Source organism: Pan paniscus, chromosome 1 (genome assembly GCF_029289425.2).
Source record: "Pan paniscus chromosome 1, NHGRI_mPanPan1-v2.0_pri, whole genome shotgun sequence".
Lineage (NCBI taxonomy): Eukaryota > Metazoa > Chordata > Mammalia > Primates > Hominidae > Pan > Pan paniscus.
The window spans coordinates 162,289,779-162,313,357 of NC_073249.2; the positions used below are offsets into that span (position 1 = coordinate 162,289,779).

The 23,579-nt window shown below is 37.3% G+C and overlaps 1 protein-coding gene across 4 annotated transcripts in view; it reads right to left on the bottom strand.

Annotated features, from left to right (window-relative positions):
• CACHD1 (cache domain containing 1) overlaps positions 1 to 23,579 on the bottom strand; it is a 223,169-nt gene that overhangs the window by 124,467 nt on the left and 75,123 nt on the right. For all 4 annotated transcript variants that reach the window (XM_055117831.2, XM_003806933.8, XM_055117842.2 and 1 more), the window contains exon 2: positions 17,969 to 18,031. In XM_055117831.2, coding sequence (XP_054973806.1) covers positions 17,969 to 18,031 — 63 coding nt within the window. The remainder of the gene's footprint in view (positions 1 to 17,968; positions 18,032 to 23,579) is intronic.

Below are 23,579 nucleotides of genomic sequence, written 5' to 3' on the forward strand. Positions count from 1 at the left end.
ATGCATGCATTCACATATATTTTAACTTGCAAATATATATATAAGAATACAGAACAGAGGTTACATGTATGTTTTCCTTAAAATAGAAACAAGATGGCTCCAAATCCCAAATGGGGGGTGGGGAGATGGGGAGCTGTCAGGTGGCTTCCTCTCTCTGTGCCCATCTCATTTTTTCCTAGCTGAACAGTACTCCAAGCATCCTGACTATTGTCCAGGCTTCATATGGGAAGAGAGATCCGGGAGTTCTGAGAGGTATCTAAGGGTTGCTATATCCTCCAGGGAAACCATACTAACAGAAGCTTACCAACCACAGTTCTACATTAAGAATGCCAAGTTGTTATCGGCTTCTCCCGTGTGACAGAAAGGAAGCTCACAATGTCACGCTTTCATCCCACAAACTGGTCCAACAGCTGCAGTTTTTCACTCACTCAATTAGCTAAAAGTTCTTATTTAGAAGGTACTTACTTTAAAACAAAACAAAACAAAACCCCAATAGCCCAACAGAAATTCCATGAGGATACAAATTATAACCAACTGTCTTAAGGTTATGTTAATAATGGAATAATGATGAATTGGGAAGAAAGACAAAAGAGTCATCAAGGACTTCACTTATTTTTATGTCTTGTTTATGTTCCTGCAGGATGATCCATTAGTAATATAATGCGCTTCCTCCTAAGGCTCCAGTTATATCCTTGTGATTTATGAGAGCTAAAAGCTCGTCGCTAACAGCACAGAAGGCACCCTCCACCGTTGTTTTACCCCTGACAACTGAGCATTTAAACTCGCTTTTCCTCATTTAGCAGCTAAGTTTTCATCATAGTACTTACATTGTTTAGACATATTATTTATCTTATATCAGCTGATGTAAGACTCTCAAGAGAAAATAAACCACCTCCATTTAAAAATTGAAAATGTACAGATGAATTTGCAGCAGAAAAAGTATGAAAAACAACACAGCATATGTTTTTAGAACATGGTTAAGAACATGGGTTTTAGAGTTAGACCACTTTGGCTAAAATCCCAATCCTATCACCTAATTCAACCATGATTCTAGGAAATTACTTAATGTCTCTGAGTCTCGATTTCCTCAAAATGAGGCAAAGAACTGTATTTGTATCAGAGGGTTGTGGCACAAATTTAATGGGATGACTTACGTGAAGCAGTGTTTGTTAAATGAATACAAACTATCATGTTGAATAAATAAAATCTTTTCCGAAATGCAACACGATTTATACGTGTACTAATTCTTGCAACCGTCTGGCATTTGTTAGGATTCTAGGGACACATACATAATTTGAACAGAAATGAAGGTAATGCCACACTAGATGAGATCCACAGTCCATCAGGGCATCACCCTCAAGAGATTAGCAAGAAATATCAAATGCATGAACAAATGCTCCTGCAATTTAACAACGTCCTTGGGATAAGCTCTTTGTTTCTCTTCCTACAATGCCAAGTATAGAATAAGTACTCAACAAATGTGTGCTGAGTTCATCACCTGCCTACCACTTACTAGAGGTATGCTTAGAATCTCTCCCTCAAAGAGATCATAATCTAGTTTATGCACTCATTCCCCAATATCTACAGAGCACTACAGTGTGAACTATTCTGTCATGGTCCCTATACTCAGGAGTTTAACTTCCACAAGAAACCTAATTTTGGCTTTTAGAGGAGGCAACACATACCATTTACTCTCTGCAATAAACATATACATACCCCAATAATATTTAATTCTAAATATTATTAGAGCTAAAAGCTCTAACATATATGTGAATATATTATCTTTTAGCTCTAATAATATTTATTTTTTTCTTGCCTCTTCCAAACTTTAAAGAGCATCCCAATTACAATTTGTTGCATGTTTTAAAAAGAAATTCAAATTCAGCTTTGCATAATTATTGCTGTAGTATAATTGTTTGTAAATCTTCCCTTTAAAAAAAAAAAAGTGATAGACCATTTAAAAAAAAGCCTCATTCCAAACAAATAAGATGAATTGCTGGGGGAAAACGAAAGACCATTAAAAAAAAAAAGCCTCATACTAACCTTCAATATACCAAACAAATAAGAGGAATTGCTAGGGGAAGGAGTGAGGAGGACAGAGTCTAGCCCCTTCCATTCTGTGGTAAGACAGGCAGTACCTCCCCCATACCTTGGGGGGGAAAAATTGAAAACATATAGTGGAGCACTGAATCTAAATACACTTGAATTTCAAATCAGTTCTCTAACCCCCTACTTGGGTGACCCTGGAAAGGGAATTTCTTTGTGCATAATTTTTCTTGTCAGTAAATCTGGAAGAGTTGATTTTGAGGATTATTAATTCATGCAGCAAATTTTTACTGAGCACCTGCCATATACTACATGGACAAAGTTTTAATAGTGCTGGGGGCACATCAAGAAATGGAACAGACAAAAATCCATGCCCTCATGGAGCTTCTATTCTATTAGGGAAAGATACACAATGAAAAACATAAATACATACCTATGTCCTACATGATAAACTGTAAGGAGATAAAATAGAGAAGGGGGTAAAAACTAAAGAGAGATGCAATTAATAAAATTTATAAATGAGTGGTCAAGGAAGCCCTCCCTGAGAGGTATCATTTCAGCCAAGAATAAAAGGATGTAAGGGAACCAGCAAGGGAACCAGCCAAGTTACGTGAGAAAAGATTTAATCATAGTGCTTAATTAATCATACATTCAATAAGTAATGCTGATTATTATCACGGCCAGTACAATATAAATAAAGAAAACACTAAACTTGGATTAAACATCTGGTCACTGCCACATTCATTTCTGAGGTCTTGAACAATTTATACTTATTACCTCTCTGAAATAGTTTACTCCTACGGAAAATAGGATAATAATACCTGCTCTTCTTATGTCATTAAGAGGATAAAATGAGAAAATATGTGTAGAAGCACAAAGAAAACTGATAAAGAAACATAAATATTAGAACAATTATGTCTCCTCTCAGGCTCTCTTTCAGAAATGACAGACCATCAGCCTCTTTTATTCACAGGGAATACAATGATTTGATAAGAGGCTCAGGAAGAGGGTTTCTAAGATGATAAAAATTAGCTTCTTTTCTGTAGAGTCAGACCAACAACAGTAAGAGCTAAGACAGACAGAGATTGATTTCCAATCAAGGAAACATAAACACTAAACCAGGTAAACCTGCCAGGGCTCTGGCTGGACAGAACAGCCCCGTTTACTCTGGTCCTTGCTTGATTCATTGTAAATTCCCCATCTGGGTGGCATCAATACCTCTCAACCTTTCTTTTGCCTTCCTACAGATTTAGTGCCTTCCATTCATTCATTCAATAAACATTGAGCAAGCACAATCAACACAGAGCCCAGTGTGGATCTGGGTAAGAGGGTGAACTAAACCAGGACCCAACCTGAACAAATTCCCTGGGTACAGATGAGGGAAAAATTGGGGACAAAGAAAGAACGGAATTCATCCACCCCACCTTCCAGATTCCTGCAGCCTGGACAAGTCTGAGCCTTTAAAATACTTCAGTAGGTAAATTGTAAACAAAATGAGAGCCCTCAGGCTACCACCATACTAGATTACACTTGGCAAGGCAACCCGAAACAAATCCAGATCCTGGAAATATGAATATTGAGGTGCCAGAGTATCTCCAGTCATTATTCAACAAATATGTATTAAATACCTGCCTAGTGCTCAACTCTTCTGTACCCGCTCTTGTCTAACCATTGTCCCTTTTCTTCCTGTGGCTCAGTACACAATTCAAGAACACACTCAAGCTTTCCTATAGTGGAAAGTGTTTGGGAGTAGAAATACAAAAGTAATACAAATGCAAAGCTAATATAATGTCCAGTCTCACACTTCTCAATTAGTTTTGCTTCTATTAAAAGCTTCTACCAGCTCCTTCCAGGGCCTTCTGTGAACATTTTCTCTTGAAAATTCCCCTTTTAAAGTTTACAGATTTACAGATTTTTCCTTCTAGGCCTTACCCAAGAGGATTAAATAACAAATTAAGAATAGCAATCTTCTCTGTAGCACACTGCAGGGGAGAGAAAATGGCATCCCACTACCCTTCCAGGTTCCTTGGCTGGGTTACAAATTAAACTGACATAAGACAGGAGAAAGACTTATGTAAATATTTAATTACATAAGTATGCACAGGAGTCTCACAAAATAGGAGCCTCAAAGAAGGGTCAGATGATTGATGCTGATACAGCATCCCAAGTTACAGAAAGGCATCAGGGCTTGGGGCTTCTGGGGAAGGGGGTGGCGACACAAGTTATGGGAGGGTGAGGGGAAGAAATGCACGGGGAATAAAGGTTGTCTTGTTATACAGATAAAAAGTCGGTAATAAAAGTTGTTTCTGAGCAGCCCTCAGAAGAGGTGATAGTCTGGGCATAGGGTCAACCTCTAGTCTCCCCTCCTGTGATCCAAGTTAATCTTCCCTGGTTGATAAAATTCCCAGGGAGGGGATTCATGACAATTGAGTTCCTTTCGGAGGATCTGTCTTTAGACAGATAAGAGGAGCTCAGAGAAAAGGCTCTGCATGCAAGTGGTGCTCAGAGAAAGCCTCTACTTGCACCTGCTGTTCCCCAAGTACCCTCAGTTCAAAGTAATATTTTGGGGTGACATTTCATGAATTCTTTTGGTATCCTTATATTGACATTATATCACCCTTTTGTAATCTGGAAGCAGAACACAAAATACTGAATGCCTACTACAGAGTAGGCAACCACCTAATCTTTTAAACAACTTTTATCTACATTTTATGGATAAAATTGATGTAGACACTGAAAGGCTAAATACCTGTTAAAAATCAAACAGTAAATGACAGAGTCTTGCTTGGACCTTGAGTTTTCCATCTCAAAAGATGAGGCTCTTTGATTCTGTATCCCATACTACCCTTACTGAGGCTGTCCAAAAAAGACTAGAGAAAAGTTTCCTAACCCCTTTGGCCTTGTCTCCATGGTATCTGAGTATACCAGCTCTAAAATTCTAAAACATCACCTTAGTTAGGACTGATGATTCACATCGGGGCGCATAAAGTGCTGTCTCTTTAAGGTTCACCCTCAATTCAAAATTTCTTTAAAGAAAGAGCTATTCTGTGTTTGTAGGCCACATGTAAGTTGTTCTGCTACCAGGCATCTTTATTCTCGTACGAATAAAAGGATAGAATTTCATGCAAGGTCTACATCTGGAAGTATATCTTGCTTTCAGGTGAATTCTAGTTCATTGCTTTGACCTTTTCCAAATTCTTCGTGTCTAGAGCCTTGAGTGTATACTTGAGTAAAATAATTATTTGGAGTATTAATACCTGCTAAGTATCATTTTCTTATAAAACCAAACTGCTTCTCCTTTACAATGTCCCAGCAGATATTTGGAGAAATAAAACATCAAATTTTAAACCTTTCCTGTAAAATTCTCATTATCAAATAACAACTCAGAAAAATACTCCAAAAAACTGTCTGTCAGAATATATTTTAAATACTAGAGTACTGGGTGGGGGTGGGGCAGAAAAATTCTTAAATCCCTGAACTGTATGTGTGCAGGGCAAACTCTATCTAAAGATAAACTGAGCTGAGTTTTGAGCAGTTGTCTAAAAAATAGATTAGCAGTTTGATTCCAGTCAAGTTAATTGCCTGCTAAAACAAACACTCCTCACAAGAATATAACAGAATCCAGATTTTTCCAAAATACCAGGATACAACCAAAACTTTTTGATATATGAAGAAAAAAGCAGTGTGACCAATTCTCAAGAAAAAAGACAGTCAACAGAGATAAACCTCAAACCATTTTTAGATGTTAAAATGAGCAGACGAAATGTTAAAGCAGCTATTATAACTATGCTCAAGAATGCAAAGATAATACACTTGAATAAAATGAGAAATTTCAGTAGAGAAATAGAATTATTAAAAAGAAGCAAATAGGGCCAGGCACAGTGGCTCACTCCTGTAATCCCAGCACTTTGGGAGGCCAAGGCAGGCAGATCACAAGGTCGGGAGATCGACACCATCTTGGTCAACATGGTGAAACCCCATCTCTACTAAAATACAAAAAAAAAAAAATTAGCCAGGTGTGGTGGCACATGCCTGTAATCCCAGCTACTTGGGAGGCTGAGGCAGGGGAATTGCTTGAACCTAGGAGGCGGAGGTTGCAGTGAGCTGAGATCATGCCACTGCACTCCAGCCTGGTGACAGAGCAAGACTCTGTCTCAAAAAAAAAAAAAAAAAAAAAGGAAATTCTGCAGCATAAGAATAAACCATCTTTATCTTTATCCAAGAGAAAAAAAATTTAAAAAGAGAAGAAAAAGACACTGTCTCAGGGATTTGTAGTAAAATATCAAAAGATCTAGCATACCTGTAATCAGAGACCTACAAGGAGAGCAAATAATGAGACAGAAAATATATTTGAAAAAATCATGGTCCCAAAGTCCCCAAATTTGATGAAAGACACAAATTTACAGATTCAAAAAGCTCAACAAACACCAAGCAGAATAAATATTTAAACCGTTATGTCTAGGGAGGCATAATCATAGTCAAATTGCTGAAAACGGAAGCAGAGAAAAATCTTGAGCGCAGCCAGAATAATTAAATGAATAAACAAAAAACATTGCATACAGGGTAACAAAAACTTTCACTGATTTATCATCAGAAACTACAGAGTCCAGCAGACAGTGGAACATTTTTAAAGTGTTCAAAAAACAAACTGTCAATTCAGAATTCTATCTAAAGCAAAAATATCTTTTAAGAAAAAAGGCAAAATAGAAACTTTTTTTTTTTTTTTTTTTGGAGACAGTGTCTTGCTCTGTTCCCCAGACTGGAGTGCAGCGGCATCATCACAGTTCACTGTAGCCTCAACCTCCTTGGCTCAACCAATCCTCCCACCTCAGCCTCCTGAATAGCTGGGACTACAGGCATGTGCCACCACTCCTAGCTAATTTAAAAAAAAAAAAAAATTGTAGACAATGGGTGTCTCCCTATGTTGCCTGGGCTGGTCTTGAACTCCTGGGCTCAAGCGATCCTCCCACCTCAGCTTCTCAAAGTGCTGGGATTACGAGTGTGAGCTACTGCATGTAGCCAAGAAACATTTTCTGTATACAAGAAATAGTAAAAAACTAAGAGGATTTGTCACTAGGGTATCTTCACTACAAGAAATATTAAAGGAACTTCAGATTCAATATCAGCTGTTATCTTTAGAAAGAAACAAAGAGCATAAGAAATATAGTAATTATGTGAGAATATACAATATTTTTTCTTTTAACTTCATTAAATATGGCAATTTAGAGCAAAAGCTACAACATTTTCTTGTGCAGTTTGTAATATACACAGATGTAATAGATATGATAACTAGCATAAAGAATAGGGTTAGAGAAATGAACCTGTAAGTTGCAAGGGTTTTAGATTTTGTGTGAAGTTGATAGAAATATTAACAGATAAAATTCAAAAGTGGGTTGGGAAGGAGGAGCTAATGAAAAAAAAACCCAAAATATTAATTTATTAAACATTTCCCCTAAATATTCCTAATAATAAAATCAGAAATTTTCAGAATAGATTTAAAAAAAAACAAGTCTCATCTATATGCTATCTATAATTGAAAGTAAATGCTTCTGAAAAGGCACACCATGTAAACAGTAAGTATATAAAGGATGGAGTTGCTATATCAATACTGAGTAAAATAGACTTTAAGGAGAGAATAATATTACCGGAGAATAACATTTCATAATGTTCTAATTCACAACTCATCAGGAAGACATAATCTTAAATGTGTATATAAAGACATATCAGGCAAAAATGAACAGAATTAAATGGAAACAATACTATTTCACCATTACAGTTGAAGATTTTAACATCCCTTTCAACAAATGATAGAAAATAAAAATCAAACAAAATAAAAATCAGCCCATACATAAATGATGTGAACAACATTATCAACCACCTTAATACATAAAGGACACCTAAAAACTGCAGAACACGTGTTCTTTACAAGTTCACTTGGTATATCCACCAAGACTGATCATATGTAGAGCCATAAAACCCAGGTCTCAATTAATTAAAAAGGATTGAAATCAAACAGTATGTTCTCTGACCATAATGGAATTAAATTAGAAATCAATAACAATAAGATATCTAAAGACCACAACGTTTTGAAAATTGAACAAAATACTTAAAAATCCATGGGTCAAAATTTAAAAATCACAAGAGAAATCAGAAAATATTTAAAACTGAATGATGATAGAAATACATCATGTCAAACTTTGAGGTATATAAAGTGTACTAAGAGAAACGTTTATAGCTTTAAATGCATCCATTTGAAAAAAAGGTAAAAAAATCAGTGATCTAATGTTCCAACCTAAAACACCAGAAAAAGAACAAAACCTAAAGTACAAGGAAGGAAATAATAAAGAACATAAATTTGTGAAATAGAAAACAAGAGAAAATTCAGGAAGCCAAATTCATTTTTTGAAAAAATAAGTCATCACTAATATTTTACCATTCATTCTATCTCTGATTTTGTCTGTCTAGCTGGAAGTTGATCCATTTTATTGATCTTTTCAAAGAACTAGCCAGCATTTGGTTTTATTGACTTGGCTCTATTGCTCTTCTTCTTGCTGATAGATATTAAAAAGATACAGATTATTACAAACACCTTTATGCCAACAAATTTGACAGCTTAGATGAAAATAGCAAATTTCTTTTTTAAAATATCAACTTACCAAAATTGACACACTATGATATAGAAGATCTAAAAAACAAGGAAACAAAAACAAAAGGACAGCAGCAAAAACAAAATAAGAAACTCTATCTATATCTATTAAAGAAACTGGATGCTCAAAAACCTGCTCGCAGAGAAAATATCAGGTCCGGATGGTGCTCTGCTGAATTCTATCAAACACTGCAGGAAGAAATAACACCTTTCCTTCAGAAAGTAAAGGAGGAAGGAATACTTCCAAACTTGTTTTTTTGGTTTGTTTGTTTATTTTGTTTTTTTAATTTTAGGTTTGGGTGTACATGTGAAGGTTTGTTCATAGAGAAACACATGTCATGGGGGTTTGTTGTACATATTATTTTATCACCCAGGTATTAAGCTCAGTACCCAGTAGTCATCTTTTCTGCTCCTCTCCCTCCTCCTATCCTCCCCTGTCAAGTAAACCCCAGTGTCTGTTGTTTCCTTCTTTGTGTTCATGAGTTCTCATCATTTAGCTCCCACTTACTTATAAGTGAGAACATGCAGTATTTGGTTTGCTGTTTCTGCATTAGTTTGCTAAGGGTAATAGCCTTCAGCTCCATCCATGTTCCTGCAAAAGACATGATCTTGTTTTATGGTTGCATAATATTCCATAGTGTATATATATACCACAATTTCTTTATCCAGTTTGTCATTGATGGGCATTTAGGTTGATCCCAAGTCTTTGCTATCGTGAACAGTGTGGCAATGAACATTCGCACACGTGTCTTTATAGTAGAATGCTTATATTCCTCTGGGTATATACCCAATAATGGGATTGCTGGATCAAATGATAGTTCCATTTTTAGCTCTTCGAGGAATCGCCATACTGCTTTCCACAATGGTTGAACTAATTTACACTCCCACCAACAGTGTATTAGTGTTCCCTTTTCTCTGCAACCTCGCCAGCATCTGTTAATTTTTGGCTTTTTTGATGATAGCCATTCTGACTGGTGTGAGATGGTATCTCATTGTGGTTCTGATTTGCATTTCTCTAATGATCAGTGATATTGAGCTTTTCTTCATATGCTTGTTGGGAAGATGTATGTCTTCTTTTGAGAAGTGTTTGTTCACGTCCTTTGCCCACTTTTTAATGGGGTTGTTTTTCTCTTGTAAATTTGTTTAAGTTCCTTATAGATGCTAGATGTTACACCTTTGTCAGATGTATAGTTTGCAAAAATTTTCTCCCATTCTGTAGGTTGCCTATTTACTCTGTTGATAGCTTCTTTTGCTGTGCAGAGGCTCTTACCTTCAATTAGATCCCGTTTGTCAATTTTTGCTTTTGTTGAAATTGCTCTGGTGTCTTTGTCGTGAAATCTTTGCCTGTTCCAATGTCCAGGATGGTTATTGCCTAGCTTGTCTTCCAGAATTTTCATAGCCAAACTGGTTTTATCAAGTCAGTATCTAAATCCAAAAAGTGATAAGTGATAGGGGAAAAAAGGAAATATGGAACAAGGAAAAGGAAAATCAGGAGCATGGAAGCAGGGTGGGCTGCAGCTTTGAAAATGGTGCTCACCTCATTGAGAAGGTGACATGTGAAAACAGACTTGAAGGAGGTGAGGGCCCATGGGGATCTTTGTCTGAACAGCACCTTGTACAAAGGAATGTGCCTGGAAAGGCAAGGAGGCAAGCGTGCTATTCCGAAGACCCAAGTTAGGAAGATTTATCAAGGAAGATGAAAAGGATCAACTGTTCAACACTAATGTTAGTTAAGTAAATGAGGAATTAGCAAAGTAGTGGTCCTTGGTGATCTTAAAGAGAGTAGATTTGTGGGATGGGTAGGACTGAAGTAGGCTTAAGAGAAAATGGCAGAGGGCCTGGTGTGGTGGCTCATGCCTGTAATCCCAGCACTTTGGGAGGCCGAGGCGGGTGGATTACAAGGTCAGGAGTTCGAGAAAAGCCTGGCCAACATGGTGAAACCCTGTCTCTACTAAAAATACAAAAATTAGCTGGGTGTGGAGGCATGTGCCTGTAATCCCAGCTACTGGAGAGGCTGAGGCAGAAGAACTGCTTGAACCCAGGAAGCGGAGGTTGCAGTTAGCCGAGATCGCTGCATTGCACTCCAGGCTGGGTGACTGGGAGAGACTCTGTTAAAATAAATAATAATAATAATAATAATAATAATAATTTTTTAAAAAGAGAAAAAGAAAAAGAAAATGGCAGAACTGGATCTAATGAGTGTGGACACCTCTTTTGATGGGTTGTGACTCAAAGGGAAACAAAGAAATTAGACAGCAGTTGGAAAGGAAAGTGGGGTCAAGAAAAGGGTCTTTTGTTTGTTTAATATAGGTGAAATGTGTTTACATGGTGATGGATATGATCCAAAACAGATCAAAAACCGCAGAAGAGCAGGGAGAGCTGCTAGAGGAATGCCCTTGATCAGATGTCAGGTACGTCTCCTGTATAAGGAGTTCTCTCAGTTCTCTCTGACCCATTTCAAAGGAATTCTGAAATCCTCTAAAACCATCACTGCCATCAATTCAACAGTTTCTGAAACACTATGAAAATATGTTTGCAATTTCATTGAGTAAATTATTAATATAAATAATTACTAGAGCATTTGAGAAAAAGTTAAGAGTAAACTCTTGAAACAAGTCCAAGGTGGCTCTGATCCATTTAATGATCCAATCAAGCCCCCCAAGAAGCTCCTTCTCCTTTTGTTTCTTCTTTGTGTTTTACAGACCATATTTTGCTACTTTCTGAGGCATTTGCTCAGAAATTTATTTTTCTTGATTCAAGTTCAACTTTATATAATACCCTTAAGCAAACACACAACTTAATTTCTTTTTTTTTTTTTCGAGATGGAGTCTTGCTCTGTTGCCCAGGCTGGAGTGCAGTGGCGTGATCTCAGCTCACTGCAAGTTCCACCTCCCGGGCTCACACGCCATTCTCCTGCCTCAGCCTCCCAAGTAGCTGGGACTACAGGCGCCCGCCACCACGCCCGGCTAATTTTTTGTATGTTTAGTAGAGACGGGGGTTTTACCGTGTTAGCCAGGATGGTCTCGATCTCCTAACCTCATGATCCACCCGCCTCACCAATTTCTTAAAGTATTAAAAAATGAAGTCTATGAGAGGTGTTCCACACAAGAATGTGTGCGTGGAATTTTAATTTTTCCAAGGCTGTTGCCATAGTTTCTTTGGCAGCAAAACTACATATAGTGAACTAATTAAGGATTTAAAACACATTGTTAGACAATTTAGACCCACACTCTCTGAAGGTTAGTTTAAAAGAAATAATGAGTAAAAGCAAGTAAAACTGTATACCCAAGAGTAAAAAATCACAAAATGTTTTTTATTAGTGTTAATTCCTTTGCTCCCCTAACCAGAGGACATTAACAACATGTTAGATTTCCTGCCAAGTTAGATAGTATGCACAAGAAAGATCCAACTCTCAACAAGATTTGATTAGTAAAGAGGGAGGGCAAGAACCCATGGGCATCTAATTTTCATTAACCCAAAGGAGAAATAATGGATAGAAAATGCAAGCCAGAATTCTAGATAATACAAAATATACAAAACCAAGCATAAAGAAACGGTTCCCTTTCACCTAAAGGTTGTGAGCTAAAAGCACACAGGTCAATAATCTGCTTTGAATAACTAACCTATTTTTACTTTATCGAACAAATCCTATAAGCGGTTACAATTGTTCTTATAACTATTAAGAAGTGGGGAAACTGGTGAATTGCTGTTAGGAAGACTGAGTCCTCAAACAAAGTGAAAGCAGGAAATCTAGGAGGTAAGCCCATGTCACACCCTGCTTTCTTCCTGAGAAAGTGGGCATAATCTGGAGACCTTGACCTTTTACTTTAATGACAGCACAGAGCACCAGGGATAGGAGATAAACCTCAGGGTTTGGCCAAGATGGGAAACCAGGGAATCTAAATGCAGGGAGTGGTATTACCCAACCAGATTTCAAAACTTGTTATAAAACTAATCACTAAGATAATGTGGTACTGGCGCAAGGATAGATAAATAGACTAATGGAACCAAATCAAATTCATACATACACAAAAACTCAACTAATGACAGAAAACATACTGAAAACAAATGAAGAAAGTACAGATTGTTCGACAGAGATAGAATATTTGAAAACACATATGGGGGAAGAAAAGGAAATTGGATATCTACTAAAGAAAAGGAAATTGGATACCTACTTCACATCCAACACCAAAATCAATTCCAGATGGATAAAATACTTAAATAAGGCCAGGCGGGGTGGCTCATGCCTGTAATCCCAGGACTTTGGGAGACTGAGGCGGACAGATCACCTGAGGTCAGGAGTTCGAGATCAGACCAGTCAACATGGCAAAACCCCATCTCTACTAAAACTACAAAAATTACCCGGGCATGGTGGTAGACTCCTGTAGTCCCGGCTACTCGGGAGGCTAAGGGCAGAAGAATCCCTTGAACCCAGGAGGCAGAGGTTGCAGTGAGCTGAGATCGTGCCACTGCACTCCAGCCTGGGTGACAGAGCAAGACTCCATCTCAAAAACAAACAAACAAACAAAAGTCTTAAGTGAGAGAGGCAGAAGTTTTAGAAGGCAGTATAGGAGAATATCTTTATGTCTAAAGATCGATTTTTTAAAAAACTGAGTTAAAATTTAAATGTTAATTCTTTAAAAGATAAAATGAGGCCAGCTGCAGTGGCTCATGCCTGTAATCGCAGTACTTTGGGGAGGCCAAGGATGGTGGATTGCTTGAGCTCAGGAGTTCAAGACCAGCCTGGGCAACGTGGAGAAACCCTGTCTCCACAAAAAATACAAAAATTAGCTGGGCATGGTGGTGCCTGCCTGTGGTCCCAGCTATTTGGGAGGCTGAAGTGGGAGGAATGCTTGAGCCCCAAAGGTGGAGGCTGTAGTGAGCCGTGATTGCACCAAGCACTCAAACTGGAGTGACAGAGCAAAACCCTATCTCAAAAACAAACAAAACATAAAAACAATAAAATGAGATGAAAAGACAAGGAAGGCAAAAACTAAAAGGACTTATTTACGAATCATAAATCTGCACAGCAATCTAATATGGTAACTACCAGCCACATGTAGCTATTTTATTTACAATTTAATTATCTGTAGCTCTAGACACATTTCAGTTACTCAGTAGTCATACATGGCTGGTAGCTACTCTACTTGCCCTAATATGGAACATCATCATCTCAGAAAGTTCTCTTTGGACAGCACTGATCTAGAACATATACAGCATTTTTAAACTTCTAAAATAAACAACTAAAAAACTGGACAAGGAGCATTCATAGATATTTGACAAAACAAAACCACAAAAATTTACTATAAGCATGCAAAAAGGTGTTTCAACTTCATTAGTAATCAGAGCGAGGCAAATGAAACTCGCCTGATACCATTTCAGACACCCCACATTTGGCAAAGGATTAAAAATCAGATAATATCAGATATTAAAGGAGATGCAGATAAGCAAGTGACCCATGACAGCCACTGTGGAAGCAGTCTGGCATTATTCAGTCATGTTGAACACTGACACCCAGCACTTCTACTCTAGAGAAGTGATTCTCCACCTGAGCTGAATAGTGTCACCTGCCCTTAGGGCAGTGGTGTGTGGAGACACACATACAACACACAGTTCTACCATCATTAAGTTGGCAGGAGGCCAAGGATAATAAAATTCCTGCAATTAAAGGAATTATTCCTTCTGTACTATGTACGGAGGTATGAACAAAAATCAAAACATTAGAATAAAATTTTAAAAATTAGCCAGATTTAGTGGTGTACATGTAGTCCCAACTACTTGGGAGGCTGAGGCAGGAGGATTGCTTGAGCTCAGGAGTTTGAGGCTGCAGTGGGCAATGATCGTGCCACTGCACTCCAGCCTGGGCAACAGAGCGAGAACCTGTCTCTTAAAAAACAAAACAACAACAAAATTAGAAACAGCCCAAACAATGTCAGCTATAAAACAGATACATAAATTGCATATAATAGAATACCACAGAAATGGAAATAAATGACCCTTAATTACAGATGTCAACATGGGTGCTTCTAATGAATATGAAGCTGAGTGAAACTAGCAAGATATGTGAATATAAACATATGCTTAAAATTTATATAAAGAACAAAAATAACCAAACACAAAATTAATTTGGGGATAAGTACATATAAAACAAATCAAAACAAAAAAATGCAAGGGAATTGCTAACAAAAAATTAGGATAAGGCTACCTCTGAGAGGGAGGGAGGAAGCTATTCTCTTTGGAAGGTCATACAAGGGCCTTCTAAGTTTGGTAATGCTTCATTTCTTTAGCTGGGTAGTAAGTTAAGATGTTCATTTCAATATATTTATTTATATGTATGTTTTACACGTCTCCATATATTTGATAAATTTCACAACTGTTTTAAAAGCCAGCTAAATTACCTACTAGCTGGGATCCGTGGCCTTTCTGAACATTGCTAATAATAATACTGCCACCCACCTCATGGAGTTGTTCTGAAGTTCAAAGGACATAGAAGTGTGAGTGATTGTGATGGCGGATATTTTACAGAATAGGAAACATACGAGGTAAACATGTCCCTAAAGATTTCATTCTGGGTACTGTCCAGGACCACAGAGTCTAGAATGTCTAAGCAGTTATTTAAGTCAAGAAGGTACTGAAGTGTCTGTGTTCTCATTGTAGAATGAGAAATCCCGTGTTCAATTCAACCCATGGGAGAACCATCATAATGAAGTGATAGCAAATTTTTCAATAAATGCGTAAATATGAGCTTTTATTGTTATGTTGTTGTAATAATGACCACAGTACTGAAAGGATCTGGAAATCATGTCACAGAAGAAGAAATTATTTAAGACCTGTTTATACTAAAATTTAGGCTAAATGATAATAACAATGACACAACTGTCCTCATTTTTGGGATAAACAACAGACACAGATCTATTTGTTAAGTGTTCTTCCAGAGGATGGAGTGGAGAGACTGGAGGAATTTAAAAGTCAGTACCCTTCTGGTTCAAATAAAAAAGAACTTTTTGACAATCAGTAATAAGACACACAGAATAGACTGTATGATAATTCCCTTGCACTTGAATTATTCAGATAAAGACAGTTTAGCAGAGACTCCTGTATCTGATGAAAACATGTATTTTAAAAATAAACTATGTTAAATTAAAAATACAGATAATAGGCTGGGCACAGTGGCCCATGCCTGTAATCCCAGCACTTTGGAAGGCCATGGCAGGAGGATTGTTTGCGCTGAGGAGTTTGAGACCAGCCTGGGCAACATGGCAAGACCTCATCTTTACTAAAAACAACAACAAAAAATCAGCCGGGCATGTGGGCATGTGCCTGTAGTCCAAGTTACTTGAGAGGCTGAGATGGGAGGATCACTTGATCAAGCCTGGAAGATAAAGGATGCAGTGAGCTATGATCACACCACTGCACTCCAGCATGGGTGACAGAGCAAGATCCTGTCTCAAAAAAAAAAATAAAATAAAAATAAAAATACAAATAATAAAACTTTCTGTCATATTTATTTCAAAAGCTAGCTGTCCTGCTTGATATCCATCAACTACAAATAACTTATTTTACCTCTTGGAGCCCCAATTTCCTCATCTGTAATAAGATATCTTTCCTTCAAGGTTATTTGGTAAAAATCAATGTGATATACATGGAAGTTGCCTAGCCCTGATGTTCCATAAGTGCTCAGTCAGCAGGTATAATTTCTAAAATTATTATTAAAGGCTTCCAAACTTGTTCCTAGCTAGATAAATAAAAAATGACATCAGTGCAAAGGGGGTGGGGGGAAAAAACTTTCACATTTGACAACAGCCTAAGTAAGAACTTGTATCTGTTACTTGAAGGAAAGTGGCAAAACTGATATCCCTGGATCAGTTTCTTTAAAATGTTATCAAATGGCCTCTGGTCTCCCAGAAAGTTTCCTTGAACATGCTTCGTTCAGAAATCTTCGCCCACAAAAAATCTCTTAAATTTCACGACCATAAAGAACTTTCTAGTTTGCTGAAATAAAAATAAGACAGGAATTATGAAGATAAGACTTAGCACAGCAAACTACATCCTATTTACCACAATAAATAAATACTCAGGCCATCAGCTTTTAAAAATATCTAAAGCTAAGAAAAAGAACATACATATACATGACTATTTATATCCTCTATATTTAACCTGCAGAAACTCAATCTTTAAAAACTCAATGTCTATAAACAGGAGATGCTGCACTTCAAGATTAAACCACGGTAATTTATTATAAGCAAATAAGTATCCTACAAACAACTTTACTATAAGGACACTTGCAAATGTCAAGCTGTTCTCCATGAACATAATAATGGCGGAATCTCAGAGGGTTTAAAATCGTATGCAGTTTACTATAGTTATCTTTCTATTCTGTGGAAGCAGTCTGCTACACTCTGGTTTTTAGCTTGGTTCTGTTTTTTACTTGAGTTTCAAACCTAGCTTCAAATTACTAGTTGATGGTGTTGATGGTCACATACTGTAATGAAGTTGGTGGATTCGCTGAAATTAAAACCAACTCCTATTTACCACCCTTCTTTTCAAGCACAGATCAATTATTTACGACCAGGTTCATCAACACTATGTTTTAGGAGGCAGTCCATCTGAAGCCAGCTATAAATAAAGTAAATAGAATCTGACCTCAAAACTTCTTGACTCCACAGAGAACTGAAAGAAGATGGGAGGGGAGAAGCAAAGGAAAAAAAAAAAGAGGAAAGAAAAAGAAAAGAACAAAAGAAGCCAACATCCAATGAGCTGCTTCTATGCCAGAATTACAATTTTATTTCATTCTTGGTCAATTTGTCATCATTTAATTCTCACAACCCCATAAGGCAGTATTATGTTCCTCTTATTTAAGATTGAGAAACTGCAGCTCAAAAAGGCTAAATTGCTTACTGGGGCTACAAAATAAGGAGGAAAACCAGAATTTGACGTGGGGTCTGTCTGATTCCAAAGCCTGGACACTTATTTTCTACATCAGATAAAATAATTTTCAGTGTTTTTAGGTGTGAGTCATTTAGGAATTTTTAAAACAAAAAGGAATTAAATAGTTCCAAATTATAGCGTGGATAGCAGAAAACCATGCATATAAGTTTTTAACCGCCTCTAAGAATCTGAAGTGTAAGGTTGTCACCATTATGCATGAGATGCACGTGAAATTATACAGAGAGAAAGAACAGGAAACCTCAAGTGGAGATTGCTTGGAAAGAGTGACGAAGCCACATCTAAAAGCAAGACAAAGACAGGGAGTGTCAAGTACTCACAGCCTCTTACCTGCTGTACTTCACTTTCTCCATTTGAGATTTTCTCAGTGTAAACAAAGGAGTTGAATATCCGCTGCAATGAAAAGAAAATGAACATGAGATTTTCTAAATAAGTCATTTTCTACATGAGTGTGTATGTGAATAATTTGTTTACAACAAATAGAATCTAGTAGAAAAAAAATTTTAATTAAAATGCAGTAATTTTACAGAGAGAAACCCAAGTATCAGCCAAAGTCAATCACACTTATGTAAGAAATACCCAGGCACCTCTGTAGTGAAATAAACCAGGTGTTACACTATATTTTTCATTTTCAAAAATACATTTAATTATAGATTTCTGGAGTCCATGCCATTTTATCCGACTGGTATAATCTGACCAAGTTGTGTTTCTCATTTAAATCCTGCACTCCCTGAATGCTATAATTGTTTACAGACACTAACATCTAATGCAATAAAGATCTTTAAAAGGGATTCTTTCCATATTCTCTCATGTCCCTGTTCAGTCAGTACCTACCCAATATTATCTATCACCTTCATTACTCAAGTACCCCGTCAGGAGAGTAACATAATAGGGCTTGCCAAATATGTGTGGACTTAAGAGAAGATCCAGTTCTTACATGCCAGGAAATATGACAGCTGTGCCAAGACATTAGGCCAAACTACAGCACACAAGCACACACATTCTTCCACTGGTCCCTGCCTAGCTGGTACCTACTCCTCCATACATTGCCTCTATGTAAAATGTCTCTGCAGACTTATGACTTTACCAAACTCTACCGTTACTGAGTAATCACAAGAGATTAACATATAACAAACTAAAAAATGAGAATCTAAGTTATGTATCTGTTAGAGGAGCAAAAAAAAAAAAAAAAAAAAAAAAACAGCAGCAGCCTTATCATTTATCTTCAAGCTTTAAAGATACCACTGAACTCTCCAGATGAGTAAGGAGTCAGACCTGGAGATGTCAGCCAAAATTTCCTTCTTCCTTTCCATCCTGCTGCCAAGGGTTTGTCAGCATCTGGGACAGCTTCCCAGACGGCCTAACACACCTGCATGGTTGTGGTACAGAAGATAAGTGAAGCCAAGTTCATCATGCAATGTACATCTAAACAGACCAAATGAAGGAAGATCAAGCTGCTGGGGCTTAGAGGGAGGTTTTGGTCGGGGGGTGGAGTGCAGGGTGGAGGGAAGCAAACAAACTTGAGAAGGACTAGGATGAAATTACAGTCTGGAAAATTATAATTACAGATCATGGTGCCTCCCATCATTCTCCAATGTGTCACTCATTCATTCAACAGATGTTTACTGTCATTTTCTTTTCTGAAAATGACTCTGCTGGTATGAAAGTTCATTACAGGTTTCTAGTAATGTTCATAATGATATTATCATTGGCTAATATCTACTGAATACTTACCATGGAGTGGACACTATTCTAAGCACATTACATTTATTTATTTAACTTTCATAAACCACCTTTGTGATAGGCACTATTATTATCTCTACATAGATGAGGAAACTGAAGCATATTTACCAAGTGCCTAGGGCAATCCAGATATTGTGCCTCATGTGTATATTTTATTTAATGTTCATTTCAAAATTACTGTAGCTTTAAAGATGAAAAACTAAGGGTCTGGGAGATTAAATAACATACCCCCAAATCACTTGGCAAGGCTGGAATCTGAACCCAGGCAATGTGACTTCAGATCTGGCGCTCCTAACTCTATTGTCTTATAAGAATTTGCTACCTGATTGCTTTACATACATTAAAAGATGCTGCGGTCATGAGCTAACACCTGAACATAATGCAGATCAACAATCCCTATGTGTAATTTCAAAATTCAAAAGGCTCTGAAAATCAAAAGATTTACATAACACATTTGTTAGCAAAATACGAAATAGCCTGAACTTATTTGGCAGTAAATCCTAACTTGAACTGATGTGTATGTATAGTCCTTGTTAAACCACTTAGTGTGCTATTTATACATTTTGATGCAGATCTCAATCAATGTATTTGATTATGGGGCTCTGCTCTAGATACCACTACCGGTGTTTTACATTCAGGGGGCATTAGGATTCTAAATCCTGAAATACTCATTTTGGAAGAAGGATTAAGAACCCACAGACCTCTCCCAGATCTTTGGGGGACATCTTAGTTCACTACATTATAATGCTCTTAGAGGCCTGGTCAATGTCATTACCACCCATGCCCCCCAGAATATATTCTCTATTCTCATACAATTTGATTTCCAAAAGCTGTTAAATAGTGCCAACAGTACATTTGAATTAAAAGTAACATAATTCATATAGTGACTCCAGATCTTGATAAACATGGTCAATTTCTTATTTCCTTTCTGGCAGTGATATTCCAATTGATACAGTATCTGTTCTATCTTGGCAAATGCTTCCACCAGAGTTGACTGATGAAGGAGGCAAGAACTACTCCAGATGCACCCTGCTCAAGCCAACACCCACAAAGGGCCAAATCAGATACTTCCTTCTCCTTTTTGTTAAAACAAAGGTGAATTCCTCAGTAGTAATAAAGAATATATGCCCGGAAGGGTTCAAGAGGCTGTGTTTTGGTCCCTATTTTACTCATTTATTATCTTAACAGGAGTGATTACTAATACTTTTATCTTAGTAGATCTTTTTATGACATAAGCATTTTTATATTCTTCATATCTAATAAATGTGGGTGGGCAAAAGAAAATTTTAAAAGCAAGAAAGATGTTTTAAATGTAAGCAGTAGTAATTCTATAGACTACTTATTTTGTATAAACCCGTATCGGTCCCAGAAGTGAAAGGGGATGTGTTAGGTTATAGTTCGGGGCTATCACCAAAGCAAAACATTTTTTTACCCCTTCTCCTTCCTCAAGTAGTTGGGGTGTAGGATGGAGAGGAGCTTTAAGAACTTTAGTGAGATGCCATGGGAAGCCAGTAGAACTTAGACAAGTAACTCATGACTTAACCAATTAGCCACATTTGGTGCAAGGTTAAAAGTTCAGGCTTAGGCTGGGTGCGGTGGCTCATGCCTGTAATCCCAGCACCTTGGGAAGCCTAGGTGGGCAGATCACCTGAGGTCAGGAGTTCAAGACAAGCCCGGCTAACATGGTGAAACCCCGTTTCTACTAAAAATACAAAAAATTAGCCAGGCATGGTGGTGCACACCAGTAATCCCGGCTACTCGGGAGGCTGAGGGAGGAGAATTGCTCGAACCCAGGAGGCAGAGGTTGCAGTGAGTCAAGAAAGCACCATTGCACTCCAGCTTGGGCAACAAGAGTGAAGCTCTGTCTCAGAAAAACAAACAAAACAACAACAAAAAAGTTCAGGCTTATGTGTGTGCACAAGATCTCAAACTACAGGGTGAATTTTCACTATGCTCTAGGTCAATGGACAGTAATCGTCTTTCTTAAAATGCAGGGCCTGCTAAGCCCAGCTCTCAAAGGCTTAGTACTTTTATACTTTACAATTTCACATAAATTATTGCATTTGATCTTCATAACAACTGTATGTGGTAGGCAGGGCAGAGGTCTGAAACCACATTTTACAGACTAAAAAACTACACTTCCAAAGGTAGAAAATATATCCCAGGTAAAAAGTTAAAGCATTGAGGCCTAAATCTAGACCTTGAGTTAAAAACAGGCACTGTATTTAGCAAAGCTATTAAACAAATTCATTCATATCACCTTCTTCTTCTGTATAGCCTAGGAATCCTAATACTTGCATGTAGGAAAAAAAATGAGCATTTGGGGGTTTTTTTCTATCCATTTTATTTTAAGCAAGATATATTGTCCAGGGTAATTAAAGAATCCCAGACAAAGGTTTTATATTTTTTATTACTTCTATTGCTACGTAAAATTATAAAAGAAATAGAGTACGGGGCTTTTGGGAGCTTTTGATTTTAATGCAAGAGCCAGGAATTCAAAATGATACACCTAGCCAACATTTTTGTGACTTCAGGGTAAAGATTTTCCTGGTTAATAGAGGACTTGGAAAATGGAAATGGAAAGGAAAATTTTTCCTAAAACATGAAAATGATCAGCCACTGGGAGTGGTGGCTCATGCTGTAATCCCAGAATTTTGGGGGGCTGAGGCAGGTGGATCACTTAAGCTTAGGAGTTCAAGACCAGCCTGGCCAACATGGCAAAACCTCATCTATATGAAAAAATATAAATATTAGCCGGGTGTGACGGCACCCAGGGGTAGTTCAGCTACTCAGGAGGCAGAGGTGGGAGGATCACTTGAGCCCAGGAGGCAGAGGCTGCAGTGAGCCAAGATTGTGCTACTGCACTCCAGCCTGGGTAACCGAATCAGACCATGTCTCAAAAAAAAAAAAAAAAAAAGTAAACGAAAAAGAGAAAAGAAAAGAAAATGAAGAGCCATCATGACAGGTCTGATCCTTCAGTCCTCTTGGATGATTTACTCACAGTAACAGGGTTAGGATAGGCAGGGTGAGCATTCTGCTTTCTATTCCAAGTTGTCACTTTCCTTTATCCCAACTCCCCGGAGGGCTAAAGGAATCCCAGAAATCCGAACTCTTACTGTGAACACAACCCCAAGGGAGTCAGAAGTTAACTCTCCTCACTTTGCAAATCCCTGGAAATGAGGCCAAAGATACTGCCCAGCCCTGCCCATTGCTCTTTCTTGTTTTTAAAATTCTTCATCAAATACTAAAACTAAAAATATATTTTATTATATAGTGAACAGATTAAAATAGGTGAGGAGTTTTAAAATGTTATTTTAAATAGAAACATTTCACAGAATCTTCTGTTACATTTATTTCTGTAATTAAAAGAAAACAAGAACAAAATGTCTTATTCTTATATGCATGGTAACCGAGCACTCTGATTTAGAGACAAAACTGACCTTTCTCTCATTAATGCATGCACCTTGGAAAACTGGCGGTATCTTCTCAAGTTAATTATATGGATATTTATGACTCAGCAATTCCAATCCTTGGTATACACCTTGCAGACACATGGTTGTGTGTTCATCAAAAGACAAGTACAGTACACAACAATGTTCACACAGCAAAACTACTCGTAGTAGCACCTACCTAGAATACTCAAATGCCTATCAGCAATAGAAAATTAAACTGTGGTGAATTCGCATAACAGAATATTCAGTGATGAGAATGAAAAACGATTGCAACATGCATCAACATGATGAATCTCACAAACATGATACTGAGTGAAAGATGCCAGACACTAGCATACAAAGTATATAATTCCATTTACATAAAGTTCAAAACCAGGCAAAACTAATCTAGCCTGTTAAAAGTCAGGATAGTGGTTATTCTTTGTGGGAGAATGAATAGAATAGGGCATAAAAGGAGCTTCCGGGATGCTGACATTTTCTGTTTCTTGATGTGGTTGCTGGTTACCGGATGTGTTCACTTTTGTGAGAATTCATCAAGATGTACACTTTGTGCATTCTTCTGTATGCTATGCTTCAATAAATTTACTTTAAACATACATTCTAGGTAGTCTCTCTAAAATATACTCTACTCAAATGTTTTTGTAAATACACAAATGTTTTGTATATTTTTAAAACTATTGATGCATTCTTAAAAAGGAAGGGCAAGACTCTAGTAACTGGGCTATTATAAAAACTCAAAGAAAAAT